This window comes from Grus americana, chromosome 10 (assembly GCF_028858705.1).
Source record: "Grus americana isolate bGruAme1 chromosome 10, bGruAme1.mat, whole genome shotgun sequence".
Lineage (NCBI taxonomy): Eukaryota > Metazoa > Chordata > Aves > Gruiformes > Gruidae > Grus > Grus americana.
The window spans coordinates 16,739,660-16,761,199 of record NC_072861.1 but is presented as its reverse complement, the minus strand read 5'-3'; the positions used below and the strand labels follow the sequence as shown (position 1 = coordinate 16,761,199).

The window sequence follows — 21,540 nt, the reverse complement described above, 5'->3', positions numbered from 1 at the left end:
CATTTCTTAAGTTTAAATAACTTTTATATATGGTGCTTTTTAAGGATATAATCAGTATTTTGACATCTTAGCCAATATTTACCTGAAAAGAGCAGAATGCTTTTACTTTATTAAGGACTAAACAAAGACATGCTGATGGTGAAAAGAGAAAATTTCCCAGTTCCTGCATAAATGAGCAATCTTTCTTAAAGATATGTATGTGCGTATGTGTTGCGGTTTTTAATTTAGCTGTGATGTTGTTGCATTGCAGATAAAGAATCCATTATCTTTTATCTGAGCTAGAATTTGGTCTATGTGAAAATGGTGAACTAGTTTTGCGCAACTAGCAAATAACTTTTAAAAGTGCTTTTCATAATCTGGTCCTTAGGTGGTATAATTCCATATGATCACTTTTGTGTCAGTAAAGGAGAAAGTGTGTGGTGTCTGGTATGACAGAGAAAGCCTAAACCTAAATGGATAGACAGGAATCTCAAATGAGATGTTACCCACATCTTAATGGCATTTACATTGCTTTGTGAAGGTGCAGACATGAATGAAGGACAGCTGATGGGAGACCTGGAATTAGATTCCAAGCAGCTGGAGGCAGAGTCCTGGAGTCAAGTAGTGGACAGCAAGTTCCTACAGCAGCAAAACAAAGACGTTGTCAAACGGCAAGATGTCATTTACGGTGAGAGACACCTGCATCTTAATTTTTCACTCATTGTAGATAGCTTCTTGATATACTCAGACACATAGATTTGGGAAGCTTTAGGTCAGTGAACAGGAACGTTGAGTTGGTTTCCTCAGAAGCCAAAGTCTCATTCTTGAAGTTCTTAGAAACATGATGTATTCTGTCAAAGCTTTCTTTCTGCCTTTCACATATCTGGAGGCCATCAAAAAAACCCCAGAAATTGCCTCTCATTTGTCTGCTGATGACATTTGAACTCCATTCCAGCAGAGCAACGAGCTAGGAAGTCTTTTCCTGCTGGATGCAACAGCCATCCTGTATGGCAAAAGCACACTACGTTGAGGCTAGCAGTGAGATGTTAGGAAGGAGCAGATAACAGTGCTGAAGGTTCAGACCTCAGCAGCAATGTCCAAAGCTCTTTATTGTGGAACTCCTCTGCCTCCCTGTTTCTCCCACACATGAAACTATTGATATTTCAAATACCTGACATTAAATTTTCTGAAGCCACTTAGAGAAGCCCAGTTATGGAAGAACTTTCTAATGGCAGCTTTTCCTTGTACTGTACACCCATGTACTCTACAGTGACCTTGTTTTTGACCTTGTCCTCGTCCTATACAGAGCTAATGCAGACAGAAATGCATCACGTCCGCACCCTGAAGATCATGAACGATGTATACAGTGCAGGGATGTTAAAGGAACTGCAGTACGATCAACAAGTTGTGGACAAGATCTTTCCCTGCCTGGAAAACTTGCTGCATATCCACAGTCACTTCTTCCAGCGGATTCTGGAAAGGAAGAAGGAGTCGTTGGCAGACAAAAGTGAAAAGAACTTTGTTATCAAGAGGATAGGTGACATCCTGGTGAATCAAGTAAGTGCTGGAAAATGCTTGCACTTCTGAGAGCACAGCTGGAAACCAGGCACTCTTCCTTTCCCTCCTGTTTATGCCTGTTAGATAACCACAGCTGATGGCACATTTACTCCTCAGACATGTAAAAATCTCCACCTCTTCTTTTTGAAGCACTTTTTGTTCTTTCTGAGGAAGATCTAATGATGAAAATTCATTTTGCTTATATTGTGGGAGGAGAAGCATTCCCTGACAGGCACAGAATGGTTTGACCAGTAGCGTTGAGGGTAGGCAGTAGCCCACAGCAAAATATGCCCAATGTGTTTCTTGGCTGAGTTACTGACCTGCTATTTAACTTTGGGTGGGTCGTTTTACTTTTCTTTATCTGTGCTTTCTCCCTTCTTCTTTTTGTCTGTGTTGACTTTTTTGGTTTTGGTTTTTAATCCCTGTGAGGTAGAATCCCAAATTTTGTAGTGTGAACTCAATGCAAGTCCCAAACTCAGCTCTTTACTTTCTAGAGATCTGCTTGCTTGGTTTAGGATGCTTTGGAGTAACTTGTTTTCATCAAGTTCTTTACAGAGACTGGCAGGCACTGCTGGGATATCACACCAGGAGCTCCATGCAAATTGGACCTCTGTGTCTCATGTCTTGCAGTTCTCCGGTGAGAATGCGGAGCGAATGAAGAAAACATATGGGAAATTCTGCGGGCATCACAATGAGGCAGTAAATAACTTCAAAGATCTGTACGCAAAGGACAAGCGGTTTCAGGCATTTGTCAAGGTAGGACCTGGTAGAACAGACATAGTCAATGGAAAAAGTGTGTCCTTTTTGCACTCTGGTGAGCATTTTGCTACAGAACTGAAATTTTCATCTTTGTTCCTCAGAAAAAAATGAGCAGCTCCCTGGTGAGGCGTCTTGGGATTTCTGAATGTATCTTGTTGGTAACACAGAGAATCACAAAGTACCCGGTCCTTTTACAAAGGATTCTGCAGTACACCAAAGGTAGGGACCAGTTCCTCTATTCTAAGTGTGTATTTGTTCCTCTAGTGTAAATTTCTTGGATCCTTTTCAGCTGAAGCAGATTTCCTTAGAATAGACTGACTAATTCAGTCATCATTGTCTCACACCAGTGTAATGACACAACTCAGTTTCATATCTCTATTTAGGATTAGTTATTCAGGTGCATTGATTTAGTTGTTATAAGCCTGTCTCTAGCTAGTTATGGAACAACATGTTTAGATGCCAAAGTCTCCCAGCTTGCTGTTTTTGGTAATGGCTAAAATATGTGGTTAATTTGTGCATTTCATCTATACTGTCTCATATACAAAGTATATTGGAATAGTCCTTAACCTCAGCTGTATATGTGAAAGGTTCTGTGAAACTCTCCTTAAGGAGGAAAAAACGCAGTCTGTCTCAGGAAAGTATTAAAAAGTTTTAATGTGGGAATTTGAGAGGGAGAAGAGGAAGGAAGGAAGGAAGTAAAATCAGGAAGTTGAGTCCACAAGGATGAAGTGAATCGAAGTATTTCTCTTTCTGTTCAAAGAAAATGAAGTGGAACATGAAGACCTGACTCAGTCATTAAACCTTGTTAAAGATGTCATCGCTGCAGTCAATAGCAAAGTCAGCAATTACGAAAAGAAAATGCGTCTTGGTGAGATTTACAACCGGACAGATAGCAAGTCCATCATGAGGATGAAGAGTGGCCAGATGTTTGCAAGAGAGGACTTGAGGCATCGGAAGCTCATCCGAGATGGGCCTGTTTCACTGAAAAATGCAGCTGGCCGGTTAAAAGGTAAGATTATCCTGCCTTCTGCCAGGCAAGGCTACAGCTCACCCTCTCTGGATGTAGGAATAGTCCTCAGATTGGTGTCTTCAGCCTTTATTTATTCTTCTGCTTTGAGACATTTTGACAGCAGCTTTCCCTGTGCTACATACTCACTTCCCACTGCAGCATTTCTGATTCCTCACATTGTTTCTTGAGTGATAGTTAGCTGCTCTTCCTCCTGGTGACTGCATGCCTGCTGAAGGCTTGGGTTGCGGCGGCACCTTGGTTTGTCAGCCAAGGAGCTGAGTTGCTGGGGGATCCTTTGGGCCAGGAGGATGCGATGGGGGCTGCAGTTGCCCAGAGCAGTGAGTCAGATCACTGTGCCATGATGCGCATGTGCAGCCGTTCCAGGAAGCGTGCTTGCTGCATCCGAAACCAGACCTCAGCTTCCGGGTGGCTCTGCCCGCCAGCAGCGCTGCCTTTCCTTTGCTGTAAGGTTGCGGTAGGGCTGCCCAGTTTCACTGGAACTCCAGAGAGGTGTCCCAGGCATTCATTGCTCTTGAACCTCTTGAGCTGCTGACGCAAACTCTTCAGAAGAGGCTCTGGTGTCCCTGCAGCTGCTTCTTGGTTGATGTCTTCTTAAATTGCCTTTTTTTGTTGTCATCGGGTGGAAATAGTTTTTCCAAGGTGCTGTGCTCTGCTGACCACTGAAGTTCTTTACTGAATTAAGCACTAAATCTCCCAAGAAACTGCTACTGTGGTCCCAGCTGAAGGCTAAGAGCAGACAGGGCAGTGTCTCAGCCTTGGCAGGAAGGCTGGGCTTTCCTTCTCTTGCTCCCAGTATGAGCTGATTAAACCAGGGTACTTGGGCATGAATGGGGACTGGTAGCCTGGTGCTGTGCTGGGCAGGGAGGCAGTGATAACATGAAATTCCATATCGGGTATGATTTATTTTGATGGTTTACAAACAGGAAGTTTACAGATGCTGGAAGATTACTATTGACTTTAGATGGTGGGTGAAGCAAGTTATGCTGCTGTTGTGAAATCTTGTGATAAGTACAGGCTGTATTTGCATTTCTAAGTCATAGAAATGCATAAACATACCTGCGTCTGTAGTGCAAGCTCCCAGTGAAAGCAGGTCCTGGAGACAAGCTGCAGAGCCCAGGGAGAGAGTAGCTAGTTAATACATCCAGGCTATTTTGCAAGATTTGAAATAGGGCACAGAGAAGTATAGGAAGAACTTTTCTTTGAGCCTTTTAGCATTTCCCCTCTTGCAGAGTGCACAGATGATAGAGAGGAATGGAGTCGAATGCTGACTTTTGCAAACATCCCAGAGCTTTGGGTTAATTTTTCAGCTTTGATTAAATTTTGGTGGTTCTTTGGAATGGATCCCGTCTTCCCAAAACAGAATGGAAGGAATTACCCACGGGATGATTTAACTTTTTGGTTTGCTTCCTCTCTGTCACAAGATTTCCCAAGTACATTACACAAAAACTCTTTGTACTGAGGGCTCTGGGTGGGGCGTTATACTTGGTAGTTGCTGTGCAACTTTATGATGTGTCATTAGGAGACTTGGAAAGCTGTACGTGTACTCTGAGAAAAGGCTGTATTCTGATTTAAAATCCTCTGTTGGCTTGATGTTGTGCTTCCTTCTCCCGTGAAAGTAAGTCAGGTCCTGCATCTCGCGCAGACTCTGTCAGCTCCCCTTGGAGCGGGCAAGAGTTGTGTTTGTCTGTGAGCAGAATTTGTGGTGGTTCCTGAAGTCAGTATTTCCTGGGAAAGAAACTGCAGCTGACAAATGTTGTTATTGCATGATAATTTACACTCCGCAAACCACTCATCAAGAGAACCATAAAACCCAAAACTTCCTGTGCAGATAGTTTGCTTGAAGGCTAAAATATTGATTGTTTGAGAAAACAGCACTTGTACTGAGTAAGCGTCTCTAGCTTTTGCTGTTTTGCCCATGTCCTTAACTGTTAGAAAGCATGTGGCTGAAGAGGAGCACCCCTGCTCTGACAAATGAGAGAGAATCCTGCAGGTTTCCCAGGTGCCGTTATGTTCTGCTTAACGCAAAGTCAGTTCAGAGCTAACCTGACCCGGCATCTCCAGGAGCTGCCCCTGCTCTTCCTGCTACCTGGGAGGTTGACCCTGCTTCCAGGATTTGCAAAACCAATCCTACCGCTTCCCAGCACTGGTGTTATTAAAAGAAATCTATTTTGGGGTGGGTTGCGTGGTTATACTGCACTGGTATGCTTTTTCTTTTGCAGAAGTCCAGGCTGTTCTTCTCTCTGACGTGCTCGTATTCCTTCAGGAGAAGGACCAGAAGTATGTCTTTGCCTCACTGGTAAGACTTCAGCCTTTTCTCCTCCTTCCTTTTTTATGCGAGAGACCCTTGATGTATGTTGTGCAGCGAAGCCAGCCATTGCCTGCTAAAAAACTTAGTTTTCTTGCTTACAACATTTTTGTTCACTAAGCAGACTCTCTTCTTTTTGATAGGAAAGCATGTCTTCATGCTCCACCTCCCCTTTCTGCAGTGCCTTGGCACAGCTGGTAATTGGCCTTGAAAACCTGCCTGTCACTTCATACACCTACTGCTTTTCAGTTTGTGCAAATTGGAGCAGTGATTGGGGTGGGAGGGGGCAATGGGATAATGAAAACATTGTAAAAATGAGTCTTAGCAGAAGGAAGTGTCCTAATACATTGTGAGCTATGGTGGCGGGCAAGGAGGTGAAATGCCACTGCAGTAAGTTCAACAGAACAGCTTGAAAATAAGTGTCAGAGGAATATATTTCTAATGCACAAGACCAAAACCATTAGCTTTTGAAGGCAGGCCTCATAAAGGGGCTAGTCACACTGACCTGCTAAAGAAAACCTGGTACCTAATTGAGTCAGTTGGGGCTGTACCTTGCAGGCATGGTCTAGACTGGCTAAACCTTGTGACCTTTGTACTCTTTGAACATTTTGAAAGCTGGTAATTTGTTATTCCAGTTCCACCAACCATCTGCACAGGGGGAGCTGATTTGCATGCAAGTCCTGCTAGTGAACCACTACCAAATTGCCTCAGTTGTAGCATCCTGTGAAATGCACAAAGGGGCTGACTCATATGCAGATGACACAACAGCAACGGGATGTTTTAACCAAGCAGGCTGATTACACAGAGACCATAGCACTCAATGCACGTCATCTTACACACAAGTCTTCTCCATCATAGAAGTCAACTATGAGCTTCTGAGAACAGCAGGGGTTTTGTGGGATTTGAAAACAAGGTGTTACTCCATCTAGGGAGAAATTGTGAAGATAATGCGTGTGAAGCAGGCGCTAGCAAGCTGCACTAAGTTTAAGGAGCTGTGATACTAATGACAGAGAGAGTGTGGGCAGGAGGAGATGAGATCAAAGGTGTGCTGGGGTTAGAGCAAAATATGGTAGAGTTTGCAAAACCACAAAGTCAATTTTGAATTAATTCTTTGTTGAAATAGAACAAGGTGAAATTGCTTTTCCTACAGAACTGATGAAGGAAAGCAAGCTCTTCCCTGTTCTTTGAATCTATTAAAATGATTTTTTTTTTTTAATTAGCCAATAGGTTCAGGAAATGTTTACAACCTGAGAGAAGTAGCAGTATGGTTATTGGGACCTTTTGAATGCTAGTTTGCATCTGGGAACTAGTCCTGTTCATCCTCCTCACCCGTTTCTTTCCATCTGAAGGACCAGAAATCCACTGTGATCTCTCTGAAGAAGCTGATCGTACGAGAAGTGGCTCATGAAGAGAAGGGTTTGTTCCTGATCAGTATGGGTGTAAAAGATCCCGAAATGGTGGAAGTCCATGCCAGCTCCAAAGAAGAGCGTAACGGCTGGATACAGATCATTCAAGACACAATGAACACCATGTAAGCTACTAAGCTGTTCTTGCAAGGCAGGTAGTGCATGTAATCATGTTTTGGTAGTAATTGAGACGTTTCTTTTGTCCAGGGATAAAGATGAAGACGAAGGAGTCCCTTGTGAGTCTGAGTTTGAAAAGAAATTGTCGGACGCAAAAGTGAGAGGACTGAAAGGTAAAATCCTGCTGGGATTTTGAAATATTTTTGAAATATTTACAGGAATGGTTATGTTGGATTTTGTGATCGAACTATCACATTTTTCAAAGGAGTGAGAATCCTGCATCCAGCAAATAATTGCAGTCCTTGTTTGCACCTCACCTTGCTTCCGTTTTGGTTTTGTTTTTTTTCTGAGCCTGCTGGGTGCCATTGCTGTGCAGGATTGTGCAGGGCACAGTTGTATCATCAGGTTCCACTAGATGGGGCCAGTATCTCAGGAATTGCTGTGTTTCCTTGCCAAAGGTTTTTTCTTTCTTCATCTCTGTTCTCTGTTCACCCCCACAGAACAACTTCAGCAGAAGGATAAGCAGATCCTCCTTTTGCTGGAGGAGAAGGCTAAGATCTTCCGGGACATGGCAGACAGTCCTGTGCAGGAGGACATGCCAGGCTCCAGGCTGCTCTTCAGAGCCAACACAGAAGAGGCACCAAAAGGAGAGGCCATTATGAAAACCGCAATAAATGAAGGTGAGCAAGTCAGGGTGACACGTTAATCACTAACCAACGGACCCACCTTCAGTGAAGCTATCAGTCCTTAAGCGCCGGTTTTGCAGGGGAAGTCTTCTCTTTGTCAAAATAACGGCATAGATGAGGAGATACTGCTGTTTACCGTGTTGTCTGAGGGACAGGGAGTCAGGAAAGGAAACAGATATTGATGGCTGTTGAAAGAGGGCGGAAAAGAAGTCAGCACAAAACAACCATGCATTGAATCTGCACTGGGGTCAGGAGCAGCGCAGGGTTTATCCTTGGCTGAAATTTGGACCATCCAGGCTTTTGCTGTGCTTCAGTCTCAGCAAGGTGTGAGAGTGGGGCTCGGGTTCCAGCAGGCACTTGTGGTGCCTGCAGGGGACAAGCAAGTCTGTTGACAAAGGCAAGGGTAGATGGAAACTCAGGCAACTTTCCGGTGTGATTTTTGGAGAGGCTAAAAATTATTAAATGCTGTTGTCAGAGCACACCAGGGTTGCCTGGAGGAAGAGAGGGAGGTGTAAGCCTGTGCAGAGCTCCAGGAATTGGAGTCAATGGTCAGACAGACTGAGTTTTTGCAGGGGGAATGTGTACTGTTCAAATCATTGTCATAGAAACATGGTTTCTTAGTACAGCAAAGCATGTGAATTTCTGACCTGAGCTCAGGCAGGGATGAAAGTAGCTCAGAAACCTGAGGTGGCCTTTTAACAGAGATATCATTGGTTTTTATCAGTTGAACTGCTGCAAGACCTGGTGAACAGGAGCCTGGGCACTGCCCTCGGACAGCAGGTCAGCAGCACCGCCATGGAACAAGAAGGAGGAGTTGGCCCCATCTCTCTCCCTAGAAGGGCAGAAACTTTTGGAGGATTTGACAGTCATCAGATGAACTCCTCCAAGTGTGAGTAGTTACATGTGTGCGCATCAACATTTGTTAATAATACATGTCATCTTCTTGCTTCAGAAGGACTCCAGCAGCTGGCGATTTGGGTTTCCCAACTCCTCTTCAATAATAGTTGATAGATTAAATAATGGATTAGGAAAAAAGCCTATGTACAGGTGGAACGATGGTAGCTGAGAACCCATGGCTGCATGAGGATTAGACATCTGAACTCCTCACTCCTCCCTCTGTGCTCTCTCTAAATCATCCTTACTTCTGTACTTACATGCCACATGAAGGCATTTGGCTTCTTGATAGATTAATTTCTTCATTTTGTCATTGTAATATCTGCAGCTTTGTTCTTCGTTCCTCAGTTTCCTTCCAGCAGGAGCCTGGTGCTAATGCATTTGCAAATGGATGAGGATATTGCTGAATCAAGCACCTTCTCCCCTGGCTCTGCTCTCTATGCATTCGTGTTCCACATACAACTGCATGTGTTATTCCTGCAATTAAGTCTTTTCCAAAGAAATGTGTGAATATTTATTTCAGCTGCATAGTTGGCTGCTTCCCAGTGCTCTCTTTCTTTTCCCTAGTCATCAGAAACTTCCCTGTCCTCAAATTCCTTTCTCTGTGGTCTCATTCGTGCTCCCAATACAGCCAGTTTTGCTGCGCTAGTGTCTGTCTCAGCATTGGGATCGTTGGACCTCATCTGACCTTCTGCATTAAAGGAGCAGTGTTAGCTCCAGACAGTCAGACATGAGAAGTATGTAGAGGTTTTCCCAGCTCTATTGGACAGCTGCAAAGCCCTTCACAGGCCTTGTCATCGTAATGACAAATATGTTCACACTGGAGGGGTTTGTTTAGGGTTGTGCCTCTCTCTGTTGCAGTGACGAATGGGACAATCTCAGGTTGTTCATTGCCCAGCTCTAGGTTTTCTGTAGAAATGTCCTCTTTTGAATTAGATTGTAATTCAATAGTTGTAGGGTCTTGGGAGACTTTGGGAAATGAATGCAGGGCCTGTTTGTTCAGCTGGAGGCCAGGAGGCATGAAACCTGGCTTTCATCTCCAGTTCTTCTGTTCACAACCTGTGCAACCTTGGGCAAGGCTTATAACCTGAATCCCCTTCGTTCTCCCCTCCAGCAAAGCTGAAGGGAGCTGTTTCCTCCTGCAAAGAGGTGGAAGGTCCCAGGACATGGTGCAGGAGAGGTCTGTTAGGAGGACTGGAGGGTCAGCCTTTAATATGAAAGCCTGCCTGGGGGGTGGTGGGAGGAGAGGGCCTTTGCACTAGGTATGGTGTCCTTCACATTGCTGCAGATACAGGTATATGTAAAGTTGTTTATCATTAAAAGAGTGGCAATAGGGAAGTTACCACTGCAGGTGTGGGTTTTCCCCATGGGCTGCATCTCAGCTGGCAAAGGGGAGTGCAAGAGTCTTGGCAAAGGCTAGAGGACCGAAGAGCCGTGCGACTCCTTCGCCACCCACGAGCAGAAGGGCGACGCAGGTGGAGCGTTGCAGCCCTCTTGGTCCCACAAGTCAGTTCAGTCCTGCTTAGGAGCACTGATAGGAGCCATCCAGGGGGAAGTTAGAAAGAGAAGTGCAGTGTCCCTTTGGAGATACAGGTTTCTGATAACTAAGGCTAAGGAGAAATTGTTAGCATAAAATTACACAGGGTATTGCGCAGCAGTATCTGACCCAGCTGTAAATTGCATTTGCTCAAGAGAGGCATTGAAACTATACCTGCAATAATATACCCTGATATGATACTGTTATTGTTCTCCATCTGCTCTTATTCTGCCTCATGTCTTCTCAGCAAGCATTCTTTGGTAGCAGACAGCAGTGCGGGGGCTAGACAGAGCACCAATTAATGGGAACATGCCAAATTTATCAGCATGTTGTCTGCAACCAAAGTCAATCCTAATCTGAACTCACATCCACTTTCTCTGGTGGTGCTGACGTTCTGTATACATAGGGAGCAAATGCATTTAGTTGAAGTGTCAAGAGCTCTGTGTCCCCTTTTGTGAAACATCTGAATTGCCTGTATTAAATTTCTCAGACATAAGCAAGTTCATCTATGGCTTAAAATGTTGAATAACCAGTGTCAATGCTGGCTTCTTCCTTTAGGTGGAGCGAAAGATGAAGGCGACGATGCTCAGGACCTTCGGAGAACAGAGTCAGACAGCGTTTTAAAGAAGGTATCACTTGGTTTGTCTGTCTACTGCCACTGAGTTCAGATTTCAGGAGAGTGACAATTCTAGTCTTGAAAAATGCCTGAATTTTTTGACAATTAGAAGTATCCTAATAAGCTAAAAATAAAATAAAATTGGAACTATACAGCCAAAACCGCTTTGCTGTAGCTAAAATCCTGACTTGAAAACCGTTGCAAATCAGTTGTATTCCTTTGTGGCACAGGTTATCTGCCATCTGTCTGCAGATCAGCTAAAGCATGTGTTTAATTGTGCATCGTTATTGAAATGATAAGGTCAACTATAACCTTGCACCTATTCTTGCTGTGGATCGATCCATCATATGACTACAAAATGATGCCTAATTAACATTTTAGTTTATATGATTTTAACTTGCCTGAAAAACATGCGTGAATTTGCCCAGAATGGAAGATGGAGGGGGGGGTTTAATGTGTCTGTCATTAGTTCAGCTTCAGAACACATTCGCTGTGATTTCTCATTTGTCCTCATATTAAATCTGTGATCTTTTCAAAGGGTGGAAATGCTAATCTGACGTTCATGTTGAAAAGGAATAACGAGGTAAGAATTGATTCCGTTGCTCAGCTGTTTCCTTCATTTAAGTGGCAAGTGAATTTGTCTCAATAGGTGATAATGTAGAAGAAAATACATTTCATTTGCTGAAGCGCATGTAGACTTTTAAATACATTAAACTGAACCCCCTGTGTCATTTATTTGTTTAACCTTGGATGTTCAGACGGGGAATTCGCTGATTGTCATCTGCTTGCCAGCAGGGCGATACGTACTGATTATAGGCAGCAAGGGTTAATTACCACTAGGATGCGCAGGGCTGTATTTATTGTGCATCTGCAGACAGAGGGAGTTTAATTTTATGTTGCAGGTGCAGTGAATTGGGGCAATTAGATTTCTATTCTCCCTTTGATACACATTCATAACTCCCAATTAACACTAACGGCAGAATGAGAAGCAGTTCTCTTAATACTGGCTATCGCACCACTGTTGCAAACGCTGCGGTGGTTTTCTTCTTCTTAAAAGTAATTGTAGGATATGAGAGATTCAGAGAAAATTTTAGCAAGGCTAAAAATATGTTTAGGAATAGGGCATCACTCCAAAGTAGCTTGCTGTGTATTGATGCACGATGTGTTTGCATTCACCTGTATTTTCAGACAGCCTCCATGAACATACCTGCTCTACTTAGGTGCCTGCTCTATTGCAGTTTTTCTGTCTAATGACAGTGGGACATGTATGGGTCAGCCAGGGGTGGAAGAGGACAAATAGTCCACATTCATTTTAAGATTTCTTCGTTATTCTCCCCTTGAAGTTCTTTCCCTGAAATTTTTATGTGAATTGCTGGGTTTCATCCCAATTACTCTGCTTGTTCTTGAGCAAGCTGATGCTGTGGGAAACCTGAGATTTCCCATGAGGTCTGTGCCATTTGGTGCTTCTGCAGATGTTTCTTTCCCTGCTGCACTGACAGCCAGGAAAGTGAGGAAGATGATGCCAGGCACCTCTGAGAGATGTCCAAGGGATGTATTGGTGTACTGGGGGATGACACAGTCATTGCAAGTGAAAAGTGAGAAAAATGAAGGTGTTTTCAGACCCACCAGTGGGTCACAGTGGAAAAGGAGGGTGCTTTACACGTACCCTGGCACCTAGTGAGATCTAATAGCAGCGCTTTTGTTTTCTCGCAGCAGGTCCTCCAAAGCATTACCAGCCTCCATAAGCTGCTCAGTGCTTTGCAGGTAGGCTTGGCCATTCATCCCGCTTTTGCATGCTGCTTACCAAACTGCACATCCCACCAGCCAGCAACAGCCGCTCGTGCTTCACCACCCATCTCCCCTTCCCTTTTGCCTGTCACATCCCTGCACAGCTGAACACCCTGTGGCCGGCTTGCAGGCAGCGTGCCAGCAGGTCGTTGGAATGAGCTGCTGCCAAAGTGAACCAGTGTTCACCTGATTTTGGGAAGCTGCTGGGGGAGGTGCTCTGCCAGCATCCTCCGGTAGCCCAGCCGTAAGGCTGCGGTGCTGTGAATTTGGAGGCGGAAGAAGGGGGTCCATGCAGCACCCTGAGTTTTTCAGGGATGGAGCTTCTCTCCGTGGAGAAGGCGCTGCAGTGATTTGTGTCCCCTCTCCTAGGGCGTCGTGCTGCAGCAGGACACCTACATTGAGGACCAGAAGCTGGCCCTGAGTGAGAGGGCTCTGACCCGAAGCTTCTTCCGGCCGACCTCGCTGCTGGAGCAGGAGAAGCAGCGCAACCTGGAGAAGCAGCGCCAGGAGTTGGCCAACCTGAAGAAGCAGCAGACACAGCACCAGGAGGAGAGACGGAGGAGAGAGAAGGAGTGGGAAGTCCGGGAGAAGGAGCTGGTGGAGCAGGAGGCCCACCTGGCCCAGCGAGAGGAGCAGATCCAGAGAGGGTGGCAGGATCTTGAGCGGGAGCGAGAGGAGCTGCAGGTGAAGAAGGCCTCCTACCAGCTCGACCTGGAGAGGCTTCGCACGGCACAGAAGCAGCTGGAAAGGGAGAAGGTGCAGTTCAAGCAAGATGTGGAACGATTAGCTCAAATGCGGCAGGAACCTGACCACAACCAGGTAAACGCTGCTAACAGCCGGGCTGCTGGGGAAGCCGTTCCCTGCAGGGAGCTCCCGGCCAGCTCCTGCTGCATGCCAGCAGTGATAGACTAACGCCAGCCCAGCTCTAGACGCGTGGGGCCTGGTATTTAAAGCTGGGTCTTTCCTTGCACGTGATGCGCAGGACTGTGTTTGTTGCACCTCCAGAGCTGCCAAGGCATTGCCAGCGTTGATGCAGCATGGTGTATTCAGCGTGCCTGGCCAGTCCCAAGCAGTAGGTGGTTCCAACAGCCTGAGCTCTGCCCGCTTTTCTGTGCCGTGTGTTGGCAGACAGCAGAGCAGAGGTGGATGACTTGCAGAGAAGATGCCCTAGGCAGTCCCAGCAGGTCGATATTGCCTTTGATGTTGGCCTTCACCCCGTGAGAGCTGAGGTCTGGGGAGTGATCAGGCAGATGAGACGTCCTTCTCAGAAACAGCCTGAGCATTATGGGTTACCTGCACCTTACAGCAGTCACCAAAGCCACTCGCGAGGCTGATAACTGCAGGGGAACGCTGTTTGTATGCTTACATCCATCTCCAAAAGCATTCTTGATATCTAGCAGAGATGGGCATTGTCCCTGTCCTAAAGAGACTTGGCGCCTGCAGTCTGGTGCTCAGTGAGCAAAGGTCCCTGGCTCTACTACAGGAGGCTTCTGGTGTCTGGCTGCCCACAGCCAGAAAGAAAAGCCCCCACAAAGATCCTGCTTTGTGCATTTTTCAGCAAGCTGGGATTTATTTTTTTTTGTAACTGTGCAGCAGTCTGGCTGAGCATGGGCAAAGCACGGGCTGAATTTGAACCTTAAGCCTGTTGTTGATTGTTTGTTTTTAACTCACTAATTCTGAACGTAATTTGCTTAGAGCTGTAGCAAAATTAGTTTATAAATGTTGGATTGCAGAATGGAAATTATTTTGGGTGCCTGAATGAACTAATTGCAGAGCTCAGCAGTGAGCTCTGAAAAGCAAATCATCAGAGGAGGGCTTGCTCCCTCCCACTCCGGTTCCTGATCAGGCCAGAAGTTTTCTGAGCACACAGTGAAGCTGTTCCAGCGTCAAGCACACGTAGACATGCGAGGGGTACGGATGCTATGGGAGAGGCTGAGAGGTAAAATAACTGCAAGGCCTGGGGGATCAGGAGAAGGAAACACCTTTTCAAGGCAGGTATCTTGCTGACATTTCAGAGCTATTAATAGAGGGTTCAGTGAGGCTTTGTTAAGCTGTTGTTTTGATCTTCCCTTTGAATGTGCGGCCTCAATTACATCCCGAGACAGCCGTTGGGGGGGGGGGGGGAGTCAGGAAAAATTTTTTTGCTTTCATCTTTTGCTCGGGAAGGCTTCCTTTGACACATGCAGCTCCAGTGCTGCGTGCTGGCGTTCCCTTGCCAGAGAGGCACGCTTCTCCTTGGCCTTCTGCCACCATCTGTGTGCACGAACGATGCAGGGTGAGTCTTGGTGTCAAGATCTTAGAGAATGTTTGCCCTTGGCTTGTTGATACATAGCATAGTACATGTACGAGCAAAAGATACTGGAGCGTTACTCTTTATATGCCTCGTTTCTTTGTCTTAAACAGAGAGGGCTGCTTCTTTCATTGCTTTGCCTGGATGGGGACCAATTTTTAGCTGGTAAACGGGCCAGATGTTCACTCGAACAACCTCTGTCTCTATGAGTGGTCTGGGACACACCTTTCCTATCCACGTTCTCTCCTAGCCTCTTTCATGCCCCAGTAAAACATTTTTCCTTTATAGGTTTCAAATCTACATGAGAAACTTGCAAGAGTCCCCTCCCAGTCCAGCATCGATGACTCCTCCAAGCAGAAAAGCCCTTCCCTTCCTAAACAAGGGCACTTTGATGCAGAACTGTCTGTCTCCCCCAAAAGGAACAGTCTTTCAAGGACACACAAAGAGAAAAGCACTTTCCATTTGCTTAGCACAACAAACCAGACTAACAAGGCAGCTGAGGAACAGCCCCAGATGCCTACCCGCCTCTTCAGTTTAGCCAAACCAAAGGACAAGAAGGAAAAGAAGAAAAAGGGCAGAGGACATCGCTCCCAGCAGTCTGGTGAGTGTCAGGGGAGGTCATAGGTGTGTTTTCAGGGTCGGTGAGCTGGCTTTTCCCTCCAGCCAGTGAACTTGTGGAAGCCACAAAATGTAGCCTTGAATGTGGATGGTAGCACAGAAGATCAGCTGTGATGAGTGGAGTTCCCAGCTTGAAGTGATCTGTGAGCTTTTTCTGCCTGTTCTGCAGCCCCTGGGGTTGTCAGAGGGACATACTCTGCTCCCTGCTCCTTCCCTTCCCCATCCCAACCTGAGCAGCCTCCACAAGCTGGATTCTCCCTTTATTTTTCAGCTTGCTCTGCTTCAATGAGGACAATGTCCTGCTTCAGTCTACATGCTTTCAGGAGCTGCTGCTGGGATGCTCCTGACTGTTGCGTCCCCTGTGAGTTGCTGTCTGCTTTAGCTCCGTTGTAGTTTGGAAGTGATACCTGCAACCCTTCTGGTGGACTCTCACTTCCCCTTGAGCCAGTCTATCTTGTCTCTTGATCTGAAAAAAAAAACCCACACTTTTTTTTTCTCTGGTAGTTTTGCATCCACTTAGGACTCGGTTCTGCACTTCAGACCTCTGACCCATGTGAAATTTGATCTCATGCCCTCAGATGACCGGCTTTATCCATATTAACTCACTGATGTTTTCCAACCTGTGCACAGGAGAGCTCACCAATTACAAGATATAATTTCATAATAGCTCATCAGGGAACCTTTAAGGTGCCCGGTGGTTTTGGCAGACAGTGGAGTTTCCACAGGTGGAGTCCTGCTCTGCCTGCTGTATTCCTGTATTCCCATAGTGATATCCACCTCTTTTTTTGCGCTGCAGATTCTCATTCATCAGAAGCACCTCCAGAGGGTGAGGAGATCTTCTGCTGAGCATGGACGGTTCCATCGGTCACTCTCAGCATTGGTACAGTGGACATCTCCTTGCCTGCATCTGACAAGCATCTGGAGGTTTTAAATAAAACATGTTATGAAGTCTGTTAAGTGGTGGGAGAGGGCCTCTCTCCTGTGGTTTTGCGTGAATTCTCACCGCAGAGGCTGACTACATGGCAAATAGTACCGTCTCTCTGTGCAAACCTTGGGTTAAATGGATTGGGATAGATGTTTTCTGTCTCTTCTTACTACTAAGGGATGAGAGAACATAGCCTTAAGGGGTCTGTGCCTTCAAATTCCCCTTTTCTGGGGAACGTAACAAAACCCAAGCATTTAGTGAAAGATTAGGACTCTACAAATGGTGCGTACACACTGGCATATATAGATATACTGTATATATACATATATGTATCTATGTATCCACTGGGATATGCTTACAGTCTGTACAGCCAAGCTTAGCTCGGCCCATGGGGATAGATGATACCTGATGACTTTCAGGGAGCGTGTAGATATTAAATATCTTGCCCATACTGCTCCAGGTGTAACGCCATGGACTTGCACGCTCCTTTTGTGCTCATGGTATACGGACTGTTTGGTTTCAGAAAGGTACCTTACACCAGGAAGCAGTAACAGCATTTGAAACAAAAATTCAGAGGGGAAAAAAAATAAAGTTGAAAGTAATTCTGAAAGATTTCCATGAGGCAGAGGATTTAAATGTCAAACTGTTTCCAGAATCAAGCAGAACGTCTTTGGATATGTTTAAAACGATGCAGAAAAGAGAAATTTGGTAGGCTTGTAAGGCAACCCCAGGGAGTCAGAACAGACAGTGTTCAAGTGGGAACAACTCTAAGCAACTTTTTTTTTAATGCAATCTCTTTGAGCTCCAGCTCACTCCTTCCCGTACCCTAAGTAAAGGTGATTTTTTTTTTTTTTCCTGCCAGAGTATAGTTCTCCAGTTGCTTTGACACCCTTTCATTACAAGCCTGGTGACTTACTGGAGAGATGGCTGAAAATCTGCTTTTAGGGACCTTTGTTCTGTTGTTTGTATTTTTTTCCCCCACTTTTTGTGTTACCGTTGGGCTTCTGTTTCTCTGGATTTTGTCAGCTTCCCTGGCTCGTTTCTAAGGCAGAATGAGACAACAGCAGTTTTCAGAGCCACTTCAGTGAGACGTCATAGCTCAGGGGACCGAGTGCGGTGAGCAAACTCCAAAGAGGCAGCTCCTAGTCCCTCTGCCTATACAGTGCCGTGCGCTTATTAACCATTTCTGGGGAGACGATACATTCTCATGGACAGCAACGCTGTGGGAGAGGTCTGAAGGTCTAGTGTGGCAGGTCCCCTTCTGTCGCCGTGGGCTCTAGGTGAAAGTGTCCCCGCATTGCCATCAGCAGAAGGGGCAGGTCTGAGGGTGGCTCCTTCTGTGCCGACTGTGAGGTGTGTGTACAGCTGTTGAATACAGGGATGTCTTCAGCAGGGGAAGAGAAATGAAGCGAGCCAAACTTTTTTCCAAAATTATTGTTCTTCCAAACCCTCTCAGGGGAATTGCCTGAGCGGATTTGTAAATGGTTACGAGATGCTATCAGCTTCAAAATAGCTCAAGGGTTTGCTCAGAGTTTGAAACTGTCAAGTGCATTTCCTTGCCTACCAGTTTTTCTTCAAGAAAAAAGAAATATTTCTCTTCTTGCACTATTGTTTGATTTCAGTTTGCGCTCTCTGGCTTCTCACAAGCTAGTAACCTGCAGCAGTTTTCAGAGCTCGGTGCTGATGAGTATCAGCAGCATTGATGGTGAGGTGGATGCTTAGACTGGTCTGTCTTCGTCAGTGCAGGAATCCTAAACTGCCTGCTTGCTTTTGCAGCTCTCTAAACTATTAAGACTAAAAAAAAAAAAAAAAGGAAGAAAGAAAGGAAAAAGGTTTGAGATTTATTTTTATTTTGCTTTTTTAATATTATTTGGTGCTTGTTCTTAATTGCAAGCAGGGCTTGCAAAAAATATTTATCTTTCTGTTTATTTGAAAGAGTTCTTTTTTTAAAAAGAAGTTTACTTGGTTTTATTTTTTTATTTCTTTTTACTTTTTATTTTGCTTTTGTTTGGGGGTTTGAGGGATGGTTTGGTTGGGGTTTTTTTTCCTTTTTTGTTTTGTTTTTTTTTGTTTTTTTTTACCAAGAGATTGGTAAACCAAATATTCTTATCTCCCTGGTTACTACAAAACCAGGGTTTGGGCGGTGCTGCTTAGCAGCCCATGCCATGCCCAGAGTTAGAAAATTTCACCTGAGAGCTTTGTTTAAGGCAGAGCATCTTTGGGCCAAAAAAAGTCTGGAAAAAGAAGCAGTGACTTTGGACAAGACTCCTACTATCAGTTAGTTTCTTGTTTAAATATTTTTGTTGAAGTTTTCTCATACCTCTTGGAGACAAAGGAAAAAGCAAAGCATGGAGCATCTGGCAGTGATGTGAGGGTCAGGTCCCTTGTCCAGGGAGATCCAGGCAGCTCTTCTCCTGAACCCGAAAGGAGCCGGAGGAAGCATGTGCTGGTGTTGTGGTGTTATCTTTTTCATAAGAAAAACACCATTTTCACAAAATAAATTCTGCCCTGCTATTTGTACATCTGTGAAAATGAATGTGCCAAGCTGAAATTTTTGGAAACCAAAGCAGTGCATGGTTCATTTACTGTTGTGTAAACAGAGATCATGTCCCCGGTATTTCTGAAAGTTCCCCTCAGCCTGTAATAACCCTTGCCAGTATGAGCTTTTCTTTTCATCCCGCTGTCTTTTCCCTAGTCCTGACACATCTTGAATTCGTGACACGGGAATGTCCCATGGCTCTGAGAAGGGCGTCAAAAGGGAGATGTGTGACCCAGGGCAGCAGGGCAGAGTCTCTGCCTGGCTTGACCATCTCTTCTGACCTGTGCAAATCAAAATGAGCATTCAGTGCCCTAAGTGAAAATAGTATTTGCTAAGTGATCTCCTGAGGTCCCCATGGTTCCTTGTCAAAGAAACCACAGGTGGGAGTCAGAAATACACTGACCAGAAATAGTGCATATCGAAACTGTTTGTGTCTTAAATTCTGGTGGACAGACCTTTGTCCCTGGAAGATGTATGTTACTGTATGATTCACTTTTTTGGAATGAAGCCTTTACTCCCACACTGCTTCCTCCATCTTTCACCTTTAGGAAGGCAAGGGCTTGTTTTTATCTCGTCAGCCTTTTATTTTTTCCCTCTCAGGTTTTCTTTGGAAAGGCTTGGCATAGGTTCCCAGAGTCGGATTCCCACTCTGATCCCTGCAGGTTGCCTGGGGTTGTCTGCTAGAGTATGGTCCCAGCTTTACAGCACCAAAGCCTTTCCTCTTCCTGGCCTTAAAATTGCGTTTACTCCAGTTCCATGCCTGGCATCCATCCTGCAGTTGATGAAAGCACATTATTTCTTCAGCCCAGCCTGATGCTGTATCTGGTTCCCAGAGCCGGTCCCTGGATCCCATTTGGAGCACTCAAACCACCCCATTTTGCATTGGGTTCCTGGGACACAGAGCAGGTCCAAAAATGTCTGTGTGAAGCCCGTATTGCTGGAGGGAGAAGAAGAGGGGAAAAATCAGACTTTCTTTTCTTGGGCTTTTCTTTGCCTGGTCTTTATCACTGCCACAGGGAAGTGGGAGCGCAGGCTCAGATGAAGTACAAACATGATCAGTATTACCTGGGGGTGCCAGAATGCCCCTGCGATAGAGAGCAGCTGTAGCAAATGGTGTGAGACTTGATGGAGTTGTGTGGGGTTGGCCTTAGCTTCTTTCAAATGAAGTGATCATCTCAACATGTGACTTGATGTCAGTTTGATGCCATAAAGCACTTTAAATGAAACTGGTCTTGTCCCTTTTTATTTTGGTTACGTGGAGACAATCAGCTTTGCCATTGTTCCCCGCTCCGCATCCCCAGCAAAATCTGAGCTGCAAGTAGGCATATTCCTGGTTTGGCTTTGCCCCAGGAGGGGAGGAAGGGCCAAGCTTTTTGTATTATTTTTAGACCAAAGTGGGTGTGAATCCGACTACAGTCCCACTGCAGACAGGGTGAGTGGCAGGACCAGAGAACTGGCTTCTGATGGCTCAGGTATATCCCCCCCCAGAGAGCCCAGGCCAGCATCACTATCATCTTCCTCACAGCGGGTAGGGAAGCAGTCCCACCAGTGGTTTGCCCTCCATCTCCTTTTCTTTGGAGAAACTCGGAGCAAAGGAGATGTGAGGGGGATGCAACCAAATAAGTGAAGCGAGGCCCTTTCCATGCACTAAGTTATTTACCTTCCAGGCCATTGGGAGACCTCCCAGGTGCCATCCCTGGAGCAGGAGCTCTCACTGCCACTGAGGGTGGACTCTTCTCTTCACTCTTGACATTTGACCACTGCTGAGAAGCACAGTAATGCCACTAGCTTGTGCAGATTTGCAAGAGCATCCATAGAGTCTGATCATCTTTGCACCTTCCTTGAGGCACTAGGATATCTCAAAGCTGTTGCTGAAACACCCAAATCCAGTTCTTCCAAATGCCACCGAGTCCGAAGAGGTTCATCAGGTGCCAAATCCCAAGGAAGCTGTCTAGGATATCTGTGGCACAGGGCAAGGGAGGACTGGGCTGGGGGCACAAGAGAGTATCTGCTAAAATCCCACAAAACATTCCTTGTTAACCAGAACTCTGGAAATTATACTGCCTGCTGGCCAGGTTTGGGAATTTAACATAATTTAAGGCACCCTTTTAAATAAAAACCTCCCCTGCTGCTCATAACTCTTGCTTCATTTGCCAGAAGGGGCAGCAATCGATGATTCTTGATCTGGTGATGCAGCTAAGTTTTAAAGATAGGCGAGCTGAACTGGCTTAATCTCGTACACCTTGTGCTCTTGAGTGATGGGAAGCGTAACGCTGGCTCCCTTCCCACCTGCGTTTCCAGGGCTGGGTGCCCTTTCTTTCCACATGCATTTCACTGACACTGATGCTTCGCCCAGATATATTCAGCTTCCATTGCTTGGGAGGGAGGGGGGAACAGGACAACATTCACTGCTTTGCATACAGCTATAAGCTTCGTATGTATTTAAGCTGTCTATAGGTATCCATCCTTTCCATGCTCTAAAGTATTTTACTAT

General features: G+C 45.5%; 1 protein-coding gene across 5 annotated transcripts in view; it reads left to right on the top strand.

Annotated features, from left to right (window-relative positions):
- The window catches only part of AKAP13 (A-kinase anchoring protein 13), a 100,779-nt gene extending 79,239 nt beyond the window's left edge, over nucleotides 1-21,540 (top strand). For all 5 annotated transcript variants that reach the window (XM_054836426.1, XM_054836430.1, XM_054836427.1 and 2 more), the window contains 16 exons: nucleotides 521-667; nucleotides 1,286-1,536; nucleotides 2,167-2,292; nucleotides 2,397-2,514; nucleotides 3,056-3,304; nucleotides 5,545-5,621; nucleotides 6,980-7,161; nucleotides 7,244-7,326; nucleotides 7,654-7,833; nucleotides 8,564-8,728; nucleotides 10,829-10,899; nucleotides 11,425-11,469; nucleotides 12,600-12,650; nucleotides 13,044-13,493; nucleotides 15,253-15,565; nucleotides 16,379-21,540. In XM_054836426.1, coding sequence (XP_054692401.1) covers nucleotides 521-667; nucleotides 1,286-1,536; nucleotides 2,167-2,292; nucleotides 2,397-2,514; nucleotides 3,056-3,304; nucleotides 5,545-5,621; nucleotides 6,980-7,161; nucleotides 7,244-7,326; nucleotides 7,654-7,833; nucleotides 8,564-8,728; nucleotides 10,829-10,899; nucleotides 11,425-11,469; nucleotides 12,600-12,650; nucleotides 13,044-13,493; nucleotides 15,253-15,565; nucleotides 16,379-16,428 — 2,558 coding nt within the window. In that variant the 3' untranslated portion in view covers nucleotides 16,429-21,540. The remainder of the gene's footprint in view (nucleotides 1-520; nucleotides 668-1,285; nucleotides 1,537-2,166; nucleotides 2,293-2,396; nucleotides 2,515-3,055; nucleotides 3,305-5,544; nucleotides 5,622-6,979; nucleotides 7,162-7,243; nucleotides 7,327-7,653; nucleotides 7,834-8,563; nucleotides 8,729-10,828; nucleotides 10,900-11,424; nucleotides 11,470-12,599; nucleotides 12,651-13,043; nucleotides 13,494-15,252; nucleotides 15,566-16,378) is intronic.